Source organism: Bubalus bubalis, chromosome 1 (assembly GCF_019923935.1).
Source record: "Bubalus bubalis isolate 160015118507 breed Murrah chromosome 1, NDDB_SH_1, whole genome shotgun sequence".
NCBI classification, from domain to species: Eukaryota; Metazoa; Chordata; class Mammalia; order Artiodactyla; family Bovidae; genus Bubalus; species Bubalus bubalis.
The window spans coordinates 119,428,437-119,446,563 of NC_059157.1; the positions used below are offsets into that span (position 1 = coordinate 119,428,437).

General features: G+C 39.3%; 1 protein-coding gene across 3 annotated transcripts in view; it reads left to right on the forward strand.

The window, feature by feature from the left end:
* Positions 1-2,448: 2,448 nt before the first annotated feature.
* ATP13A5 (ATPase 13A5) overlaps positions 2,449-18,127 on the forward strand; it is a 123,948-nt gene continuing 108,269 nt past the window's right edge. The window contains exon 1 of one of the 3 annotated variants that reach the window (XM_025286391.3): positions 2,449-2,770. In XM_025286391.3, coding sequence (XP_025142176.3) covers positions 2,708-2,770 — 63 coding nt within the window. In that variant the 5' untranslated portion in view covers positions 2,449-2,707. The remainder of the gene's footprint in view (positions 2,771-18,127) is intronic. The other 2 variants (XM_025286375.3, XM_025286382.3) reach the window with 2 other exon arrangements.

An 18,127-nucleotide genomic window follows, 5' to 3' on the forward strand; every position in this document is an offset into this window, starting at 1 on the left:
TGCCTTTTCGGTTCATCAGGATGACTGTGTTCTGCTTCCAGTCACAGGCAATCAGGAATCTGGCCTCTCCAGATGGAAAAGATTGGAAGAGTGTCAGCTTAAGTGGCAACCTCTACCTCCTGAGCTCCATGACTAAACAACCCCTAGGAGGTCCTCCCACCATGACTGAGCCAGCTTCCTTGCTATCCTCACCCCCACACTACTAGCCGCCACACCCCACAAGGCTCTTCCTCTTGTGGGCCTTCAAGGAACTGGCTAAGCTACTGAGGTGTGACTGGCTCTCTCTTGCTTATGGGCATCTCTCAGCAGATCCTTTAAGTTTTAATATCTGTTGCAAATCCTGCAGGAGGTAGGATTTAAACCAGGAGTGATTATTTTCTTACAGAGCATGTCCTCTGGTGGCTGAAGCAAGGGCTCAGTACTTATCGAACTTCATGATCAACCAGTTTAACTTGGTTTACAAGCTCTTCGTGGCAGGCACATCTGTTTTCATTCCAAGCTCATTGCCCAATATTCTTCCTCATTCCCTTGGTTCTCAAGCCTTACTTTGACATCTCTCGGTACCCCCATATAAGCTATATTTTCTCACCTCTCTTGAACATTTTCACACATTTTATGCTTCTGTCTCTGGTCAAGAGTGTGCTCACCATCCACCACTATCCCCTATTCCTTCCACCTAGTTAGCATGTGCTCATATTTGAGATGTCAGATAGGTGTCACTTCCTTCAGGAAGCTGTTATTATCCCATTAAGCCTGAGTTTGATTCCCTTCCTATTTAAGAGGCTGTTTATTTGCCTATAGCAACTGCACCCAAGCACCACCCCTTGGGGTGGTGACTCTCCTTTTCACCACTGACTCCCAAGAGTTCAGCACAGTGTCTGGAATATCTGTTGTTTAACTCATAATTAATGAGTAAAAGTCGAATGGAGCTGCTATGAGTGTTATATTTTGTATCTTTGGGCTGTAACAGAAACCACAAACAGTGACTTTTTAGGAACATTTAATTATATGTTTAACAAGGTGTCTAGAGCTAGGTGGTCCCAGGGTAGCACTGTGGCTCAGTGGAATTGTAAGGATCTAAGCTCTTTTATCCTTTTCTCCACCATCATTAACTTGACTATTTTCATCTTCTTCATGATCTAAAGATGGCTGTCATGCATGGAGTATTGCATTCTCATGTGTCATCTTTAAAGGAAGGAAGAAAAAAGTTCTCTCTCTTTTGTCAATAGGACATTCTTTCCCAGAAGACTCCAGGGGTCTTTCCCGCTCAGATCTGGGTCCTATGCCCACTCTAAGACACGCCATGACTCATCCTTGGTGCTTTTACCTGAAATCATGCTGCCTAGAGTAGGACTATTTCTAGCAAAATATATGAGTAGATAACTGATCAGTAAGGAGTGAATGATGATTGTCCTTCAAGTCTTTCATTAGGTTTTATTAAAATGGTGGGCTCTTTTTTCTGAGTCTTAGCTCTACTTTAGACTGGTGTCACTTAAAATGCAGCGCTTGTGATGGCGTGTGCTTTCAGTAGCCCCTCTGGCATGAAATGCTGTATTTGTCTGTTTATTCTCATCAGCCACTTTTTTCCTGAGGCAGGAAACATATTGACCTCTCCTGAACTTCAACGTAGGTAATGGTGCCCCCTCAAGGCAATCAACAAGTATCATCCTCCAGTAATATTCATTCCTAGAAAATTTTCTTCCATGGCCAAAGCTGCAAGCATTTTGTTCAGTTATTGCATCCTGATATTATTGCACCAGGACTAGATGGAACAAAAAGGCAATAAGATGATAAAAATTTTTATTGTGAGCAAATTAACCAATTCCTGAATAGATCACAATGAACCTAATTTTTTGTTAAAATATAAAATTCAGGGGTGATTATACAGTTGTTGAAATCTAGATGACATTCCCAATATTTAGCCTTTCTAGATCCATCTACTTTTTTTAATCTGAAAACTTTTTAAACTAAAAAGTGAAAGTGAAAGGAATATGTTTTATTATTACACTTTACTTTTAGAAAGCTTGTTTCTTCTTGGTTAGGGTGACTATGATGCTCTCTTACGGAGTGTGACACATGCCATAGCTGGACTTCTATCAACATTATCTTAAATCTCCATGTCAACTCTGTCCTTCCTGTTGACATGTTATGTAATACTTCAGATTTTAAGGGATTTGTCCAGAGTCATCAGCAGAGCAGGGATTAGAATTCAGATTTTCCCGATTCCCAAATGATCCCTACATTCCCTGTCAGGAACCAAAACCCGTTTCTTCAATTTTCATGGTCACAATACACTCATTACTTTCCCAAAGTCCATAAGGTTTTCAGTCACCTGTCACTGGTTAATCCTTCTGTCTCAGGTTTTTGGCAAAGTGACCATTCACATTCATTGGCTGAGATATTTACGGACAGCACATGAAATGATTTATCTTCCTAGTTCAACAGTTTAAGTCTGGAGGCACTTATGTTTAGTTTGGCAAGTAAATACTAAGAATTAAAAAAAAAAAAAAAAAGATAGATTAACAGACCAATCCTGTGGCTGAGAAAAGTATTTCCTCTCCTTTGTTAGTCTAATAGGTAAGCCATGTGCTAAGAGATTTTAAAAGCGGCTGAGAACAGCAATGACAACTGATGATTGTTTTGGATTCACTGAAGCCCTGGTGGGTTTGACATTTCCCCAGGGAATTAGTTTGGCGGTCCTGTTCAGATGGAGGAGGAGAGAGAAAAGGACCATCAGGCTTTGCTCAACCCAGGAGAGGAGAACGAAATGGTGAGTCTTCCCTTCTTTCTATTATAGTTTCTCAGAAGTGTCTGAGCCTGTAGGCTACTTGGGGTGGTGCTGACTTGAAGTCTGATAAGGCTCCTGGAGATCCAAGAGGCACACTTTTACAGCAGGGGAACCTTCAGGGGAGAGAAAGTTGTGTCTTCTAGATGATGACCACACGTCTTTTAGCTCTTGCCATCCTGATGTGCTTTGATTGGACCCGTGAAGTTCCCTCCTCAGACATTTTGCAGAGTAATGGCTGTACACGCCCACAGGGTACTCATGGAGGCGTTCCCACTTACCATCTGGCACTCTATACAATTAGACAAATGCAGGCAAAAAAATGAAACTCTTTTAAAAAATTTTCGTTTATTTTTAGTGCTCTGGGCTGAAATCATGCCTTATAAGAGCCAATTGAGAGATTTTAAGCACCAAGTACTGAAGAAGGACTAGAGTGTAGCCATATTAAAAAAAATCAAACAAACAAAAACAAACAAAAAACAGTTCTCACTTCTTTGATTCTTTTTCCCCACTGCCCCTTCCACCAAACACATATAAATCTTGAAAAGTAATTATGAAAAGCTCGAAAACGCCTACAATATCTCTTTGGTACTGAAGACTTTACATTTATGATTTTATTTGATCCTCCGAACTCGTGGAAGGAATTAATCCTATTTCATAAACAAGAAACGTGAGACTTGGGAGGTAAGCAACTTGCCCAAGGTCAGCCTAGGAAGCCGGTCCACTCCTCCCCGCTCCACACCCTGTGCTGTTTACACTCTAGCGAGGCAATGAGAAATGGAGATTAAGAGAAAGAGGGGATGGAATAGAGAGGGTGCACTGAAGGGCAGAAAGGAACCCAGAGGACAGGGTTCATATATCCAAAGGGTATCAATTTTCTGCTTGGTTCTTCCGGTTCCCTATGAAATCTGTAGGAAATTCATATCCGCTCTCTCCCCACTTACTGTGTTTGTGAACCTATGGAAAATAAATGATGTCATTTATACCTGCACTGGCCACATGTGGTTTTAGAGAAATTGTTGCTGTTTAGTCTCTTAATGATGTCCAACTCTTTTGCAATCCCATGGACTTCAGCCTGCCAGGCTCCTCTGTCCGAGAGATTTCTCAGGCAAGAATACTGGAATGAGTTGCCATTTCTTGACCCAAGGATTGAACCCTTGTCTCCTGCATTGGCAAACGAATTCTTTACCACTGAGCCGCCAGGGAAGCCCCTTTACAGAAGTAGCTAATTCCAACTGAAATGTGCTTTAGTGTGTTAATAAAACATGCATAGGCTTTTGAAAGCTCACTAAAAACAAAGTGTAAAATATCTCATGAATAATTTTTATGTTGGTTACACATTGAAGTAACAATGTTTTGGATAGGTTGGGTTAAATAAAATGTTATGAAAATTAATTTCACCTGCTTTTTTTTTGTTTTAACTTCTTCAATGTGGCTGCTGGGAAATTGAAATTACCAAAGTGGCTCACATCAGTGGCTTGCATTTTTCTGCCCCACAGATCTTGACAGTGGTATAGTGTTCTAAAATCCTCAGACTGAAGGGATGCAAAGAACTAAAACTTACTCACTTGTGTTTACTACCGAACAACTCTGTACCGGGTCTGCTTGCCTTTTTTCAGCATGTCGATGAGCGTGCAAAAAAAAAAAAATCTCTGTTTTCTCCTCTTTGTTCTCTAACTCCGTGCTGTGTTTTTAAAGTTTAGAGTCTAGTGTTTTACTTCTATTAACCACACAGGGGGCATGGGTATCAAAGGATTAAATAGCAGGAGTCACCAATTTCTTTGGTGAAGAAATTGGTGATCAAACAATTCTAGAGAAATCCATCAAAAAAAACCTCTGTTAGGAACTCCCACTAGGTTTACCTCATTGTCAGGCATCTTGGGGAGGGGGAGAAGGAGAGGCTGTCGATTTTTCCTTCATAAATCTTACTCAAGAACTTAGGCAGAGAGCACAGATGCAAATCCAGGTGAGTCAGGAAACCTGGCTAGTAGGCAAGCTAGAGGGGTGACCTAGGTCCACAGCTGACGGGACGCTGCCACCTGCCTCCAGGCAATTGCCATTCTGGATGTTGCAGGCCCAGCGCTGTCAGATCTTTTGAGTTTGAAAGAGAAGCCAGAAATCTGTATACTTATGTACAATAGCCTTATGATAAACTCTGGGACTTCTTCTTTCTTAGATAATTAGTAGGCCGATTCAACCAGGGCCTGGTCTAATCCCAGCCTTTGCAACCTCTCAGCACTTGCTCTTCCTTTCCCAAAGGTTTCCTGTGGCCCAGACTTGACTTCTTGCAGTCATCATTTCCAGTGAACAAGCGCTGTGATTATGTGAGAGGGTGTGAGGTGGAAACTAGCTCCGTGGGTGGAGAGGGCCTGTGAGGTGATCCACGTGCAGTCTTGGGTCATTTTCCTGAGCTCATCTCAGATACGAAGTGTGGCCGGAGTATCACAGTTGAACCTTGCCTTACCATCTCCTGTTCTCCAGCCCCTGCTCCTCCACATACTTCCTGTGTGGGTGCTGTGCTGGGTGTTTTCTTTCTTTCTTTTTTTTTTTGTGCTGGGTGTTTGACAAACAATCTTTCATGTTACCCTCACAATAGCTCATGTGATAGGTACCGTCACTGTACAGGCCTCGACTGTCCTTCCCAATCTCCTGCCTCCCACTCCCTACCCCCACACCACCACCTGGCTCCAGTGGTCTCTTGTTCCTTCACTTTTCCCCCAAAAGCATCTGCTTTCTTCTGCCCAAGTGTTTCATCAGCCTCTCCATTTGCAGTCAGCTTTTCTTGTCTCTTCTTGTGATCTTCTCAGGACCCTGCTGTTTCACTCACAGCCCACAGCATCCTTCACAGCCACAGAACCTCACTGAGTCTGCAGTCTGTACAGTTCATGCCTAATGGATAGGGATTTGTTCTCAGGCAGACATAGGCTTAGATTCTGGTCCTGTTGGGTAAGTTATTTTAACCTCGCTGAGTTATTTGTTAAATGAGGCTAGTAATACCAACCATTTGGAATTGTGGTGAGGATAAAATGAGGTAAGACAGCCTTTCCAAAAATATCTTCTATTGTACACTATTGTTAATAGTATTTATTATATAAAACGTCTCCCTTTTCTCCCTAGCAATTAAGTTTGAGAAGTACTTGGAGAAACAGGCTGGCCATTAACTTCAGGGCCTCTCAGAGCCTTCAGTTTACTGTACCTCACTGTGAATCTACCCAAAGGGCATTAGAGTGTGCTCTATTTCACACATGTGTATACATGGAATCCTTTCTTGGCAGGGAAGATTCCCTCATAACTACTGTTCCATGGAACCCCTGTAAGAAAGGCTGTTTTCAATGAATGACTGGTATCATTTTAGCATTATGATTATTCTCCTGGAAGAAAAAGTCATATTTCTCTTCAGCCAGGTACATCAGGAGGCACAGGGGGTGCATAACAGCCTCTGTTTCGGGGTCCTCTCGGGCCTCACTTGCTGCATTTACTTGGTGGAGACGAGACAGATTCTGCCTATGAGACAGAAGTGTTGCATGAGTCACACTGGTCATCAAGCCCAAGCATTCCCTCGGTGCTCCCCTCACATGCCCACCGCTTTAGTGTCAGAATCGCAAACGGGAGATTTGATAGGAGAGAACTTGCCTTTGTGGTAACTTTTTTCTGGAATACAGTGGAGGAGCCATGGACTTAAGACAGCAGATCTTAGTCAACGCTCCACAGCTGACTGGATGGCTATGGACACCTTATTAGTTGTCTGAGAATGACATCAATTACCCCTTCTGACTCACAAGGTTTGCAAGGGTCATGTAGGAAACATGGAAAGTGCTATGAAAATATAAAGGGTAAATTTACATGCAAGGAGTCAGGAATTGTCACGTGGCTTTAAAAATTCCAAAAATAATGTAATAGGTGAATTTGATGCTAAGGGTATTTCCTCTTCCTCTGTTTAAACTTGGGGAATGATAATTGTTTGAAGTCTATCATTTCAAAAATAATATGTAAAGAGTTGGTGAGAAACATCAGAAATTTTGAACATCTGAATTTTAAACACTATCACATACTCCTAATCTTCCATTAAAGGACAAACAAAATAAAACTCAAAGGACTAACTTTGAAAATTCAAAAGTGAGCCTTACTGTCTTTCTCTTATTTAGTCACCATTTATATTATAGATTGACAAGCTTATCTGATCTTCAACTGGCACCCCATTATGAGGGAAAAAGAACAATATAGGTGACAGAATCAAGATTTTAAAAGTTCTCTGGGGACTTCCCTGGTGGTTCACTGGTTAAGAATCTGCCTTGTAATGCAGGGGACATATGGCAAAAAGGGATTTACAAATAATAAATGCTGGAGAAGGTGTAGAGAAAAGGAAACCCTCCTAAACAGTTGGTGGATATAAATTGGTATTGCCATTGTGGAAAACAGTATGCAGGGTCCTCAAAAAATTAAAAATAAGGATACACAGCTAGAGACAAAAAAAAAAAAAGAGAGAAATAGTCACCACATGACCCAGCAATCCCATTCCTAGACATAGATCTAGAAAAGATAAAGACTGTAGTTTAAAAAAAATACATGCACTCCAGTGTTCACAGCAGCACTAGTTACAGTCACCAAGATATGGAAACAACCCAAATGCCCATCAATAGACAGCTGGTTTAAGAAGACAAAGTGTACATGTATATTATGAAATACGACTCAGCCATAAAAAAGAATGAAACATTGTCATTTGCATCAACATGGATGGACACAGAGAATATTATACTAAATGAAATGTCGGACAAAGACAAATATTATATAATATCACTTATGTGTAGAAGCTAAAAAATAATAAAAATGAATTTATGTAAAAACTGAAACAGACCTAGAAAACAAAACAGTGTTTACCAAAGGGGAGAAGGAGGGAGGAATGGACAAATTAGGAATGCAGGATTAACAGGTATAAACTATATATAAAACAGATAAGCAACAAGGATTTACTGTATAACACAGGAAATTATATTTGGTATCCTACAATAACCTATAATGGAATTAAAAAAAATAACTGAATCACTTTTTTGTACAACTGAAATTAATACAATCTTGTAAATCAACTATATTTTAATTAAAAAAGAGAGAGAAAGTATCTGGATAAGCCTGACCTAATCAGGTGAGCCCAGAAAACAAAGTGGACATTTCCTGAAGTCAGATTTAAAGCATAAGAGAGATATGAGCAAAGGAGGCTTTACTTTGCACCTTTGAAGATGGAAAGTTCAGAGTAGTAAGAAGCTCTGAGTAATCTGTAAGAACTGAGAACTGAGAGTAGCTTTTGGCTGACAACCAGTGAGAGAATGGGGACCTTTGTTCTAAAGCTATAAGCAAGTGAATCCTACCAACAACTATGTGATCTTGAATGAAATCTTTGATCTCCAGAAGGCGCAGAGTCCAGACAATACCTTATTTTAGTCTATGAGACTCTGAGCGGAGGACCCAGCTAGCCAGACCTAACTCATGGACACTGTGAGACAGTAAATTTGTGTTGTGTTAAGCCATTGGTTATTCAGTGATAGAAAATGAATATGCCATCACAGTTGCCCAACAAGGGAAGGTGCAACCCTGCCAGATAGCGAGAGTCTGTCTTAAGCAGACAATGGATGTTCATCTGTGAAAGATGATATACAGCTGTTTTTTTTTCCAAGAGAGAAATTTGAACCAAATAATTACTGAGATACTCCTCCTGTTTAGTGATGCTCTTACTCCACAAATAACTTTAAACAGAATGTGCCATGTACCCTATGCCTTTGACATGGGGCTAATTTTGGTTCTTAAAATTGCCCCTGGTAATCAGCCTGTGTATTTCATTTCCTTTTGTTATATATTTAGTGCTCTCTCACCATAAGTCTCATTAAATAAAAATCCTTAGTTATACTTTTACTTCTGGGCAGACCACGTGTTTCTTTTTTATTTTTCTAGTTTGTCAATAGGTCTACATTTCATTTTATTTTATTTTGTTGGGGAGAGTTGGCAAAGATTTTTATTTTTGATTATTTATTTATTTATTGAAGTATAGTTGATTACAATATTGTGTTAGTTTCAGGTGTACAGCAAAGTAATTCAATATATATATATGTATATACACACACACACATATATGTAAACATATATATATATATATCCTTTTTCAGATTCTTTCCCTTTGTAATTATTACAAAATATTGAGTATATTTGCCATTTGCTATACAGTATTCTTGCCACCTCTTCTTAATATCTTTTGCTTCTGTTAGGTCCATACCATTTTGGTCCTTTATTGTACCCATCTTTGCATGAAATATTCCCTTGGTATCTCTAATTTTCTTGAAGAGATCTCTAGTCTTTCCCATTCTATTGTTTTCCTCTAATTCTTTGCATTGATCAGTGAGGAAGGCTTTCTTATCTATCTGCTATTCTTTGGAAGTCTGCATTCAAATGGATATATTTTTCCTTTTCTCCTTTGCCTTTCACTTCTCTTCTTTTCACATCTATTTGTAATGCCTCCTCAGACAACTATTTTGCCTTTTTGCAGTTCTTTTTCTTGGGGATGGTCTTGATCCCTGCCTCTTGTACCATGTCATGAACCTCCATCCATCATTCTTCAGATACTCTATCAGATCTAATCCCTTGAACCTATTTCTTACTTCCACTGTATAATTGTAAGGGATTTGATTTAGGTTATACCTGAATGATCTAACAGAAGAAGAAGATATTAAGAAGAGGTGGTAAGAATATACAGAAAACTATACAAAAAAGATATTCATGACCCAGATAATCACAATGCTATGATCACTCACCTAAAGCCAGACATCCTGGAATGAGAAGTCAAGTGGGCCTTAGGAAGCATCACTACAAACAAAGCTAGTGGAGGTGATGGAAATCCAGTTGAGCTATTTCAAATTCTAAAAGATGATGCTGTGGAAGTGCTGTACTCAATATGTCAGCAAATTTGGAAAACTCAGCAGTGGCCACAGGACTGGAAAAGGTCAGTTTTCACTCCAATCCCAAAGAAAGGTAATGCCAAAGAATGTTCAAACTACTGTGTAATTGCACTCATCTCACACACTATCTAATTAATGCTCAAAATTCTCCAAGCCAGGCTCCAACAGCACGTGAAATGTGAACTTCCAGATATTCAAGGTGGATTTAGAAAAGGCAGAGGAACCAGAGATCAAATTGCCAATATCTGTTGGATCACCGAAAAAGCAAGAGAGTTCCAGAAAAACGTCTACTGCTACTTTATTGACTATGCCAAAGCCTTTGACGCTGTGGATCACCACAAACTGTGGAAAATTCTTAAAGAGATAGGAATACCAGAACACTTGGCCTGCCTCTTGAGAAACCTGTATGCAGGTCAGGAAACAACAATTAGAACTGGACATGGGACAACAGATTGGCTCCAAATGGAGAAAGGAGTAGGTCAAGGCTGTATATTGTCCCCCTGCTTATTTAACTTATATGCAGAGTACATCATGAGAAACACTGGTCTGAATGAAGCACAAGCTGGAATCAAGATTGTCGGGAGAAATATCAATAACCTTAGATATGCAAATGACACCACACTTCTGGCAGAAAATTAGGAAGACCCAGATAGCATATTGAAAAGCAGAGACATTACTTTGCCAACTAAGGTCCGTCTAGTCAAGGCTGTTTTTCCAGTAGTCATGTATGGATACGAGAGTTGGACTGTGAAGAAGGCTGAGTGCCAAAGAATTGATGCTTTTGAACTGTGGTGTTGGAGAAGACTCTTGAGAGTCCCTTGGACTGCAAGGAGATCCAACCAGTTCATTCTAGAGGAGATCACCCCTGGGTGTTCTTTGGAAGGAATGATGCTAAAGCTGAAACTCCAGTACTTTGGCCACCTCATGTGAAGAGTTGACTCATTGGAAAAGACTCTGATGCTGGGAGGGCTTGGGAGCAGGAGGAGAAGGGAATGACAGAGGATGAGATGGCTGGATGGCATCACTGACTCAATGGATGTGAATTTGAGTGAACTCTGGGAGTTGGTGATGGACAGGGAGGCCTGGCGTGCTGTGATTCATGGGGTCGCAAAGAGTCGGACACAACTGAGCAACTGAACTGAACTGAACTGAAAGAGCCTCTTGATGAAAGTGAAAGAGGAGAGTGAGAATGTCAGCTGAAAACTCAACTTTCAGAAAACTAAGATCATGGCATCTAGTCCCATCACTTCATGGCAAATAGATGGGGAAACAGTGGAAACAGTGACGGACTTAATTTTGGGGGGCTCCAAAATCACTGCAGATGGTGATTGCAGCCATGAAATTAAAAGATGCTTACTCCTTGGAAGGAAAGTTATGACCAACTTAGACAGCATATTGAAAAGCAGAGACATTACTTTATCAACAAAGGTCGGTCTAGTCAAGACTATGGTTTTTCCAGTAGTCATGTATGGATATGAGAGTTGGACTATAAAGAAGGCTAAGTGCTGAAGAATCGGTGCTTTTGAACTGTGGAGAAGACACTTGAGAGTCCCTTGGACTGCAAGGAGATCCAACCAGTCCATCCTAAAGGAAATCAGTCCTGAATATTCATTAGAAGGACTGATGCTGAAGCTGAAACTCCAATACTTTGGCCACCTGATGCAAAGAACTGACTCATTTGAAAAGACTGTGATGCCTGGGAAAGATTGAAGGCGGGAGGAGAAGGGGACGACAGAGGATGAGATGGCTGGATGGCATCACCAACTCAATGGACATGAGTTTGAGTAAACTTTGGGATTTGATGATGGACATGGTGGCCTGGCATGCTGCAGTCCATGGGGTCACAAAGGGTCAGACACTGGTGAGCGACTAAACTGAACTAATACAGTAGGCCCTTGTAGGTTATCTATTTATATATAGTAGTGCTGCTGCTAAGTCGCTTCAGTCATGTCTGACTCTGTGCGACACCATAGACGGCAGCCCACCAGGCTCCCCCGTGCCTGGGATTCTCCAGGCAAGAACACCGGAGTGGGTTGCCATTTCCTTCTCCAATGCATGAAAGTGAAAGTGAAGTTGCTCAGTCATGTCCAACTCCTAGTGACCCCATGGACTACAGCCTACCAGGCTCCTCCATCCATGGGATTTTCCAGGCAAGAGTACTGGAGTGGGTTGCCATTGCCTTCTCCCATATATAGTAGTATATGTATGTAAATCCCAAACTCCTAATTTATCCCTTCCCCATAAAACTCAGTTTCTCTGATCTATAAATAATAACTTACAAATATTATTATTAATAATAATGCCTATTTTAATACATAATAATATCTATTTCATAGGATTGTTGTGAAGATAAATGACACCTAAATAAATGCCTAGAAAGGTTAGTTCTTATTGCCAAATGTGGACAAAAGTGAAAGTACTCGTGACATTTTATCCTTACCCAAAGGGTACTCCATGGCATGAATGCAGGACAAAACATAGAAGCTATAATTAAGAATGCTTGGTGGCTAGTGATAACTAACATAAATTACTACATGTGATCACACCAAACCAGTAATACCAGGATGAGGAACAATGGCCACACTAACATGATTCATTACCTACAGACAATATTATCCTAACATTAAAGAAAAGAACTTTGAAACATGGCAGAGTTAGAGATAAGAGAGCAGTTTTAAGAATATCCTCCCATTTAACACATAAAAGAACACAATTTGGCATGTCCAGATAAAGACAACAAAGGGTAGACTGTGAATAATGAATAGAAACCAGGAGCTGTGATTGTTGTTTTAAAAAAAGAAGATAAAACATGATGAATTCTAGCTTCATAAAAGGACACAGAGACATTATCTCTTTGGCTATGATTCAAAGGACTAAAAGTTTGAGACCTACAGAGAAAAGGCTGACTTACTCTAATGTTATTGAAAAAATTCTTACTTACCAAAAAACCCAACTTGTCACAACAGGAAATTGGCATTGCCATCCATGAAAGGTAATTGAGGTAATGAGAGTCATTTATGTCATATCTTGTTTGAGTAAATAAATTTGTAACTTTGAGCTGTAATAATCTGGCTTGAATAAATGAGAATGTTATGCACTATAACCCAAAATACCCCTTCCAAAAAACTTGAATCACTATTGCTTTTGCATGGTGGGTATGCGACAAATATTTCAGATGGATAAATACATGAATGGTGAACATAATAAGACAGTTTACAAAAACTGAAAAAAGACCTGTTCACAAGACCAGGGGTTCATAAATTCTAGTGCTCCAGATGCAATGAAAATTCCAGAACAAGTAGGAAGGAAACCCTTGCGGATAGTTGTATAAGACAAAGAAGAACCCACCAAAAGGGAATTTGGGGAAGAAATTATGTTTAGATGAAGCTGGGCCCTGTAATTCTCCTTTCCTAAATAGTGTGACCAATCTTGGTTCTGTCTCTGATGGTACCTCTATATCTGACAAACTACCTATAAAGAAAGCAAGAAATAATTAATGTCCTCTATGTGCTAGTGCTTCACGTATGTTCTCACCAAATCCCTACGAGCTAGTTACTCAGATATCAGTTTTACAGCTGAGAAAATTGAGCTCAGTGAAGTAAACATATGAAAGTTCATATTATGTAAGCATCAGAGAGAGAATAATCTGGGGCACTGTTTATCTCCCCTACTAGTGAAGGGGGACTGCAATGGTGTGTGTGTGTGCATTGGGATACTCGTGTGTATAGTTACTACATCTAGTGAGTCTTTGAATCAATTTGGTGTTTATCTTAAAGCCTTTCTCCTAGTCTCACATATCACAAAGGTGAGCAGTTTTCTCTTTAGCCTGCATTTGATTTCAGTTTTGACAATTTGTGCTCTGTGGAAAAAGCAAAAATTCCACTTAAGCCACTTTTAGAAGCACAACTTATGGTTTTGGCAAATAGCATTTAGCTCTGAATATTGCCTATGGTCAAAGCATTTCACAGCCAGTTCAACAAGACTGGCTACTTATAATCCACTGAAATTTTGTTGGATGGTAAATTAACCAAGCTAATGTTTACTTTCAACACATACTGAATGTTCAAAATGTTTCAGGAACTGTATTAAGTGTGTTGCATGCATTATCTCATTAGTTTCTCACAATAACCCAGAAAAATAGTTAATGTTTCTATTTTTATTTATGAAGGAGGAAATTGAATCATCCGAAGTCATGTGGATTTCCCAAGGGTTAAGTGCTTAAGTGGTAGAGGCATGATTTGAACTTGGTTTTCTCATGCCCTATCCCCAGTTTTTAACTGTGATGTCAGACAACTTCCATTGTTTCACAACCAGCCACATTTTTCACACAAGGAATCTAAAGTTCAGAGAATTAAATCATTTACCCAGATCACATTAACTGGCAAGTGACAGAGCAAGAAATAGGAGTGAGGGCTTCTAGAAGGTAACAGAGGAGGCTGTAAAGAGCAGAGGCTCTGCTCACAGACTTGGATAAGGCTCTAAATTGTGACCTTAGAGAACAACCTCCGTCAAAAGGCACGTGCATATTTCAGTTACTCCTAGTCAGTACAGAGGCTGCCTACTCTGTACTCTGGGTCTAGGAAAAGACATTTAAGGCTGTGCCACCTCTCCTAGCATTTGGAATACAGAATTCTGTTGGGGAACAAAGAAGTGAGGGAACATAACTGCTTCAAGGAACTACAATTCAAGTTTATTCAAAGATGGGTGCAACCTCTGTGCTATTCAACTCCAGTAATAAGTGACAGGTCTGGTGTCCTCAGCTAATGGAATACAGCCTGTTTCCATTGCCAACCTTGACTCAGTATATTGCAACTCAAAACTGAGTCACCTCTTTTCCTCCTTTGACTGAAAAGTCAGAGTGTTAATTGCTCAGTCGTGTCTGACTCTTTGCAACCTCATGGACTGTAGGCCACCAGGCTCTCTGTCCATGAAATTTTCCAGGCAAGCGTACTGGAATGGGTTGCCATTTACTTCTGAAGGGATCTTCCTGACTCAGGGATCACACCCAGGTCTTACGCATTGCAGGCAGATTCCTTACTATCTGAGCCACTAGGAACCTATTATCAAACCACTGCTAACATTGACTGAGCACTTCCTTTGTCCTCAGCACCTTAAACTTCTTGTTTAACCTTCACAACTATTTGTCCAGGTGTGTGTTATTAATATCCCCTAAGTACAGAGATGGAAATTGAGACTTAGAGAGGTTAAGTCCTGAGGTCACATAGCTAATAGGTGGCAAAGCTCACTTCACTGAAAGGAGCTTGAGATTTTGATCTTCTCACTCCCGTTCGCAGAACCTTTACATTTACAAAACCTCTACATTGTACTTGTCTTCCGATTATGGCTCACATAATATTCCTGGCTCTCTCATCTATCCTGCATTTCTTAGTGGATTTTACTAGGACTGAATCAATATTTAGGAGAACTCTGAGTGAATCTTACTGTATCGAAGAATAATCATTTAGAACAATCAAATTATAGTTGAGATTAATTGGTTAAAATGAAAATATGATAAACTCGAATCACACAAACATTGACAAACCAATTGAGACCAGATTGAAAGAGTGCCAAATAAAGTAGCGATTCTTTTAGCTGAGACCTCAAGTTCCATATCTAGTCACATAAACTCTAGGAAAACTGAGAAAGGATAGAAAGGAATTTTATTAAGATTTATGAGGCCAGTTTATCAAGGAAGCAAAAATATTCCTTCTGCTCATCTTTGCTCAAGGAGCTACACAGGTCTGAAAGTTACTCTGACATTTTCAAGGTCTTTTATTTCTGTCTATTGTCTATTTTTCTACTGATTTTTTTTTTAACAGATCAGGGAAAAAGCTGTTGATATTTTAATACTGAGCTGTTTCCAGCCATAAACAATGTCTTTCACAGAAATTTATCTTGGTTATTAGAGATGTGATTTTAACCCTGCTCCTGTGTATCTTGTCACTTTCCAGTCATCCACAGCTCAAGACAGCTACTGTCTTCCCGGGTCACCAAACTTCCCACTTTCCATAGAAATCCTTTCTATGGTCCTTTTCTTTTATCATTCACTTCCCAAATTTTGCTGTCATTCTCTTTCTCAATTCAATCACACTAAAGTAAGTAAAGTAACTTTCACCTGCTTGGACATCTAATAACAAACTCCACTTTTGTTTTATTTATTATCGACATATGTACATACAATGATGTAAAAAAATACACTGATTTTCATTGTACAGTTCCATGAATTCAATCATCATTTAGTTAAATGGGATTGCTAATGGTTAGTCCTCAAACTTAATAAACCTCTCTATTTGTATCTTTGCTTTCAGCAATAATATGTAGTTTTCAATTCAAAGGTCCTGCACAATTTTGATAGAACTATTACAAGATAATTGATTTTTTCCCCTTGATAGTACTACAAATGATATTTAACTTTACTCTCAAGTTGTTTGTTACTAGTATATTTAAATACAATTGGTTTTTCTATATTGACACAGTATCCAAAACCTTGATAATTTCACTTACTAACTCTGATAATTGTTTGCACATTCTTTTGAATTTCTTTATGTATGTAATCACATTATCTACTCATAAAGAGAGTTTTACTTCTTTTTTCCAAAGGTATTGGGATATAATTGACATACAAAAATTTGTAAGTTTAAATTATGCAACATGTTGATTGCTATGCTAAGTCACTTCAGTCATGTCCGACTCTGTGTGACCCCATAGACGGCAGCCCACCAGGCTTCCCCATCCCTGAGATTCTCCGGGCAAGAACACTGGAGTGGGTTGCCATTTCCTTCTCCAATGCATGAAAGTGAAGAGTGAAAGTGAAGTTGCTCAGTCGTGTCCGACTCTTAGCGACCCCATGGACTGCAGCCTACCAGGCTCCTCCGTCCATGGGATTTTCCAGGCAAGAATACTGGAGTGGGGTGCCATTGCCTTCTCCAAACATGTTGATTAGATATACTTAAATACTGTGAAATTATTACCACCATAATATTAGCTAACACCTCTATCACCTCACGTAATTATCACTTCTCTTTTGTGGTTAGAACATTTAAGACTTCCTCTCTTAGCAACTTTCAAGTATATAATATAATATTATTACTTTTAATTTTCTAATTATTATAAACATTATTTCATTTTCTTATCTTATGCAATGGTTAAGATTTCCAGTACTATATTGTATACTAGTGGTGATTGCTGGTAACCTTATTTTGCTTGTCACTTCAAGAGCAGTAATATTTTATCATTAAGCATGATATTAGCTGAAAGGTGTTTTTATCTGTTGCTAGGTTGCTGAGAGGTTTCTTTCTTTTTTAATGTATTGGTATTAAATTTTATGAAAATTTCTCTGTATCTGATTATCATTTTCCTCCTCAAGTTAATTTACCAAAATATATTGATTTTCAAGTTCTTGTAATCCTAGAATAAACTGCATTTGATAATGACACATCACTTTTTAAATATTTCCCTGATTTAGAAAATGTACTTCAGGATAATTTCATCCATGTTTCTTATAAATCCTAGCCTATAATTTTTCTTTCTTATTACATACCTATCTGATCTTGGTATCTGAATATGCCAGCCTCATAAAATGAGTTGGAAGGATTCCTACCTCCTCTATTTATGACAGAGTTTGTGAAAGACTGATATTGCTTCTACCTCAAATATTTGAAAGGATTCACAAGCCATCTGGGATTGAAGATCTTTTTTTTTTTTTTTTTTTTTTTTTGGTATTACGGCTTTTAGTTACACATTAATTTTCTTTAATAACCATAAAATATTCAGATTTGAGTTTATCAATTTTATTAACCCCTCTAAGTACAAATCTGGCATTCTTGATTTTGTCTAGTGTATGTCTGCTTTCTATCTTATTCATTTCTCTTCCTATCTTTATTATTTCCTTCTTTATGTTTTAAAATCTCCAACAATGAGAGTAAATTTAAGTTCTATCAAGTATGCTTTATAAGTTTTGAAACTGTGTTTCAGATCAGATCAGTCACTCAGTCGTGTCCGACTCTTTGCGACCCCATGAATCGCAGCACGCCAGGCCTCCCTGTCCATCACCAACTCCCGGAATTCACTCAGAGTCACGTCCATTGAGTCAGTGATGCCATCCAGCCATCTCATCCTCTGTCGTCCCCTTCTCCTCCTGCCCCCAATCCCTCCCAGCATCAGAGTCTTTTCCAATGAGTCAACTCTTCGCATGAGGTGGCCAAAGTACTGGAGTTTCAGCTTTAGCATCATTCCTTCCAAAGAAATCCCAGGGCTGATCTCCTTCAGAATGGACTGGTTGGATCTCCTTGCAGTCCAAGGGACTCTCAAGAGTCTTTTGAACACCACAGTTCAAAAGCATCAATTCTTTGGCACTCAGCCTTCTTCACAGTCCAAGTCTCACATCCATACATGACCACTG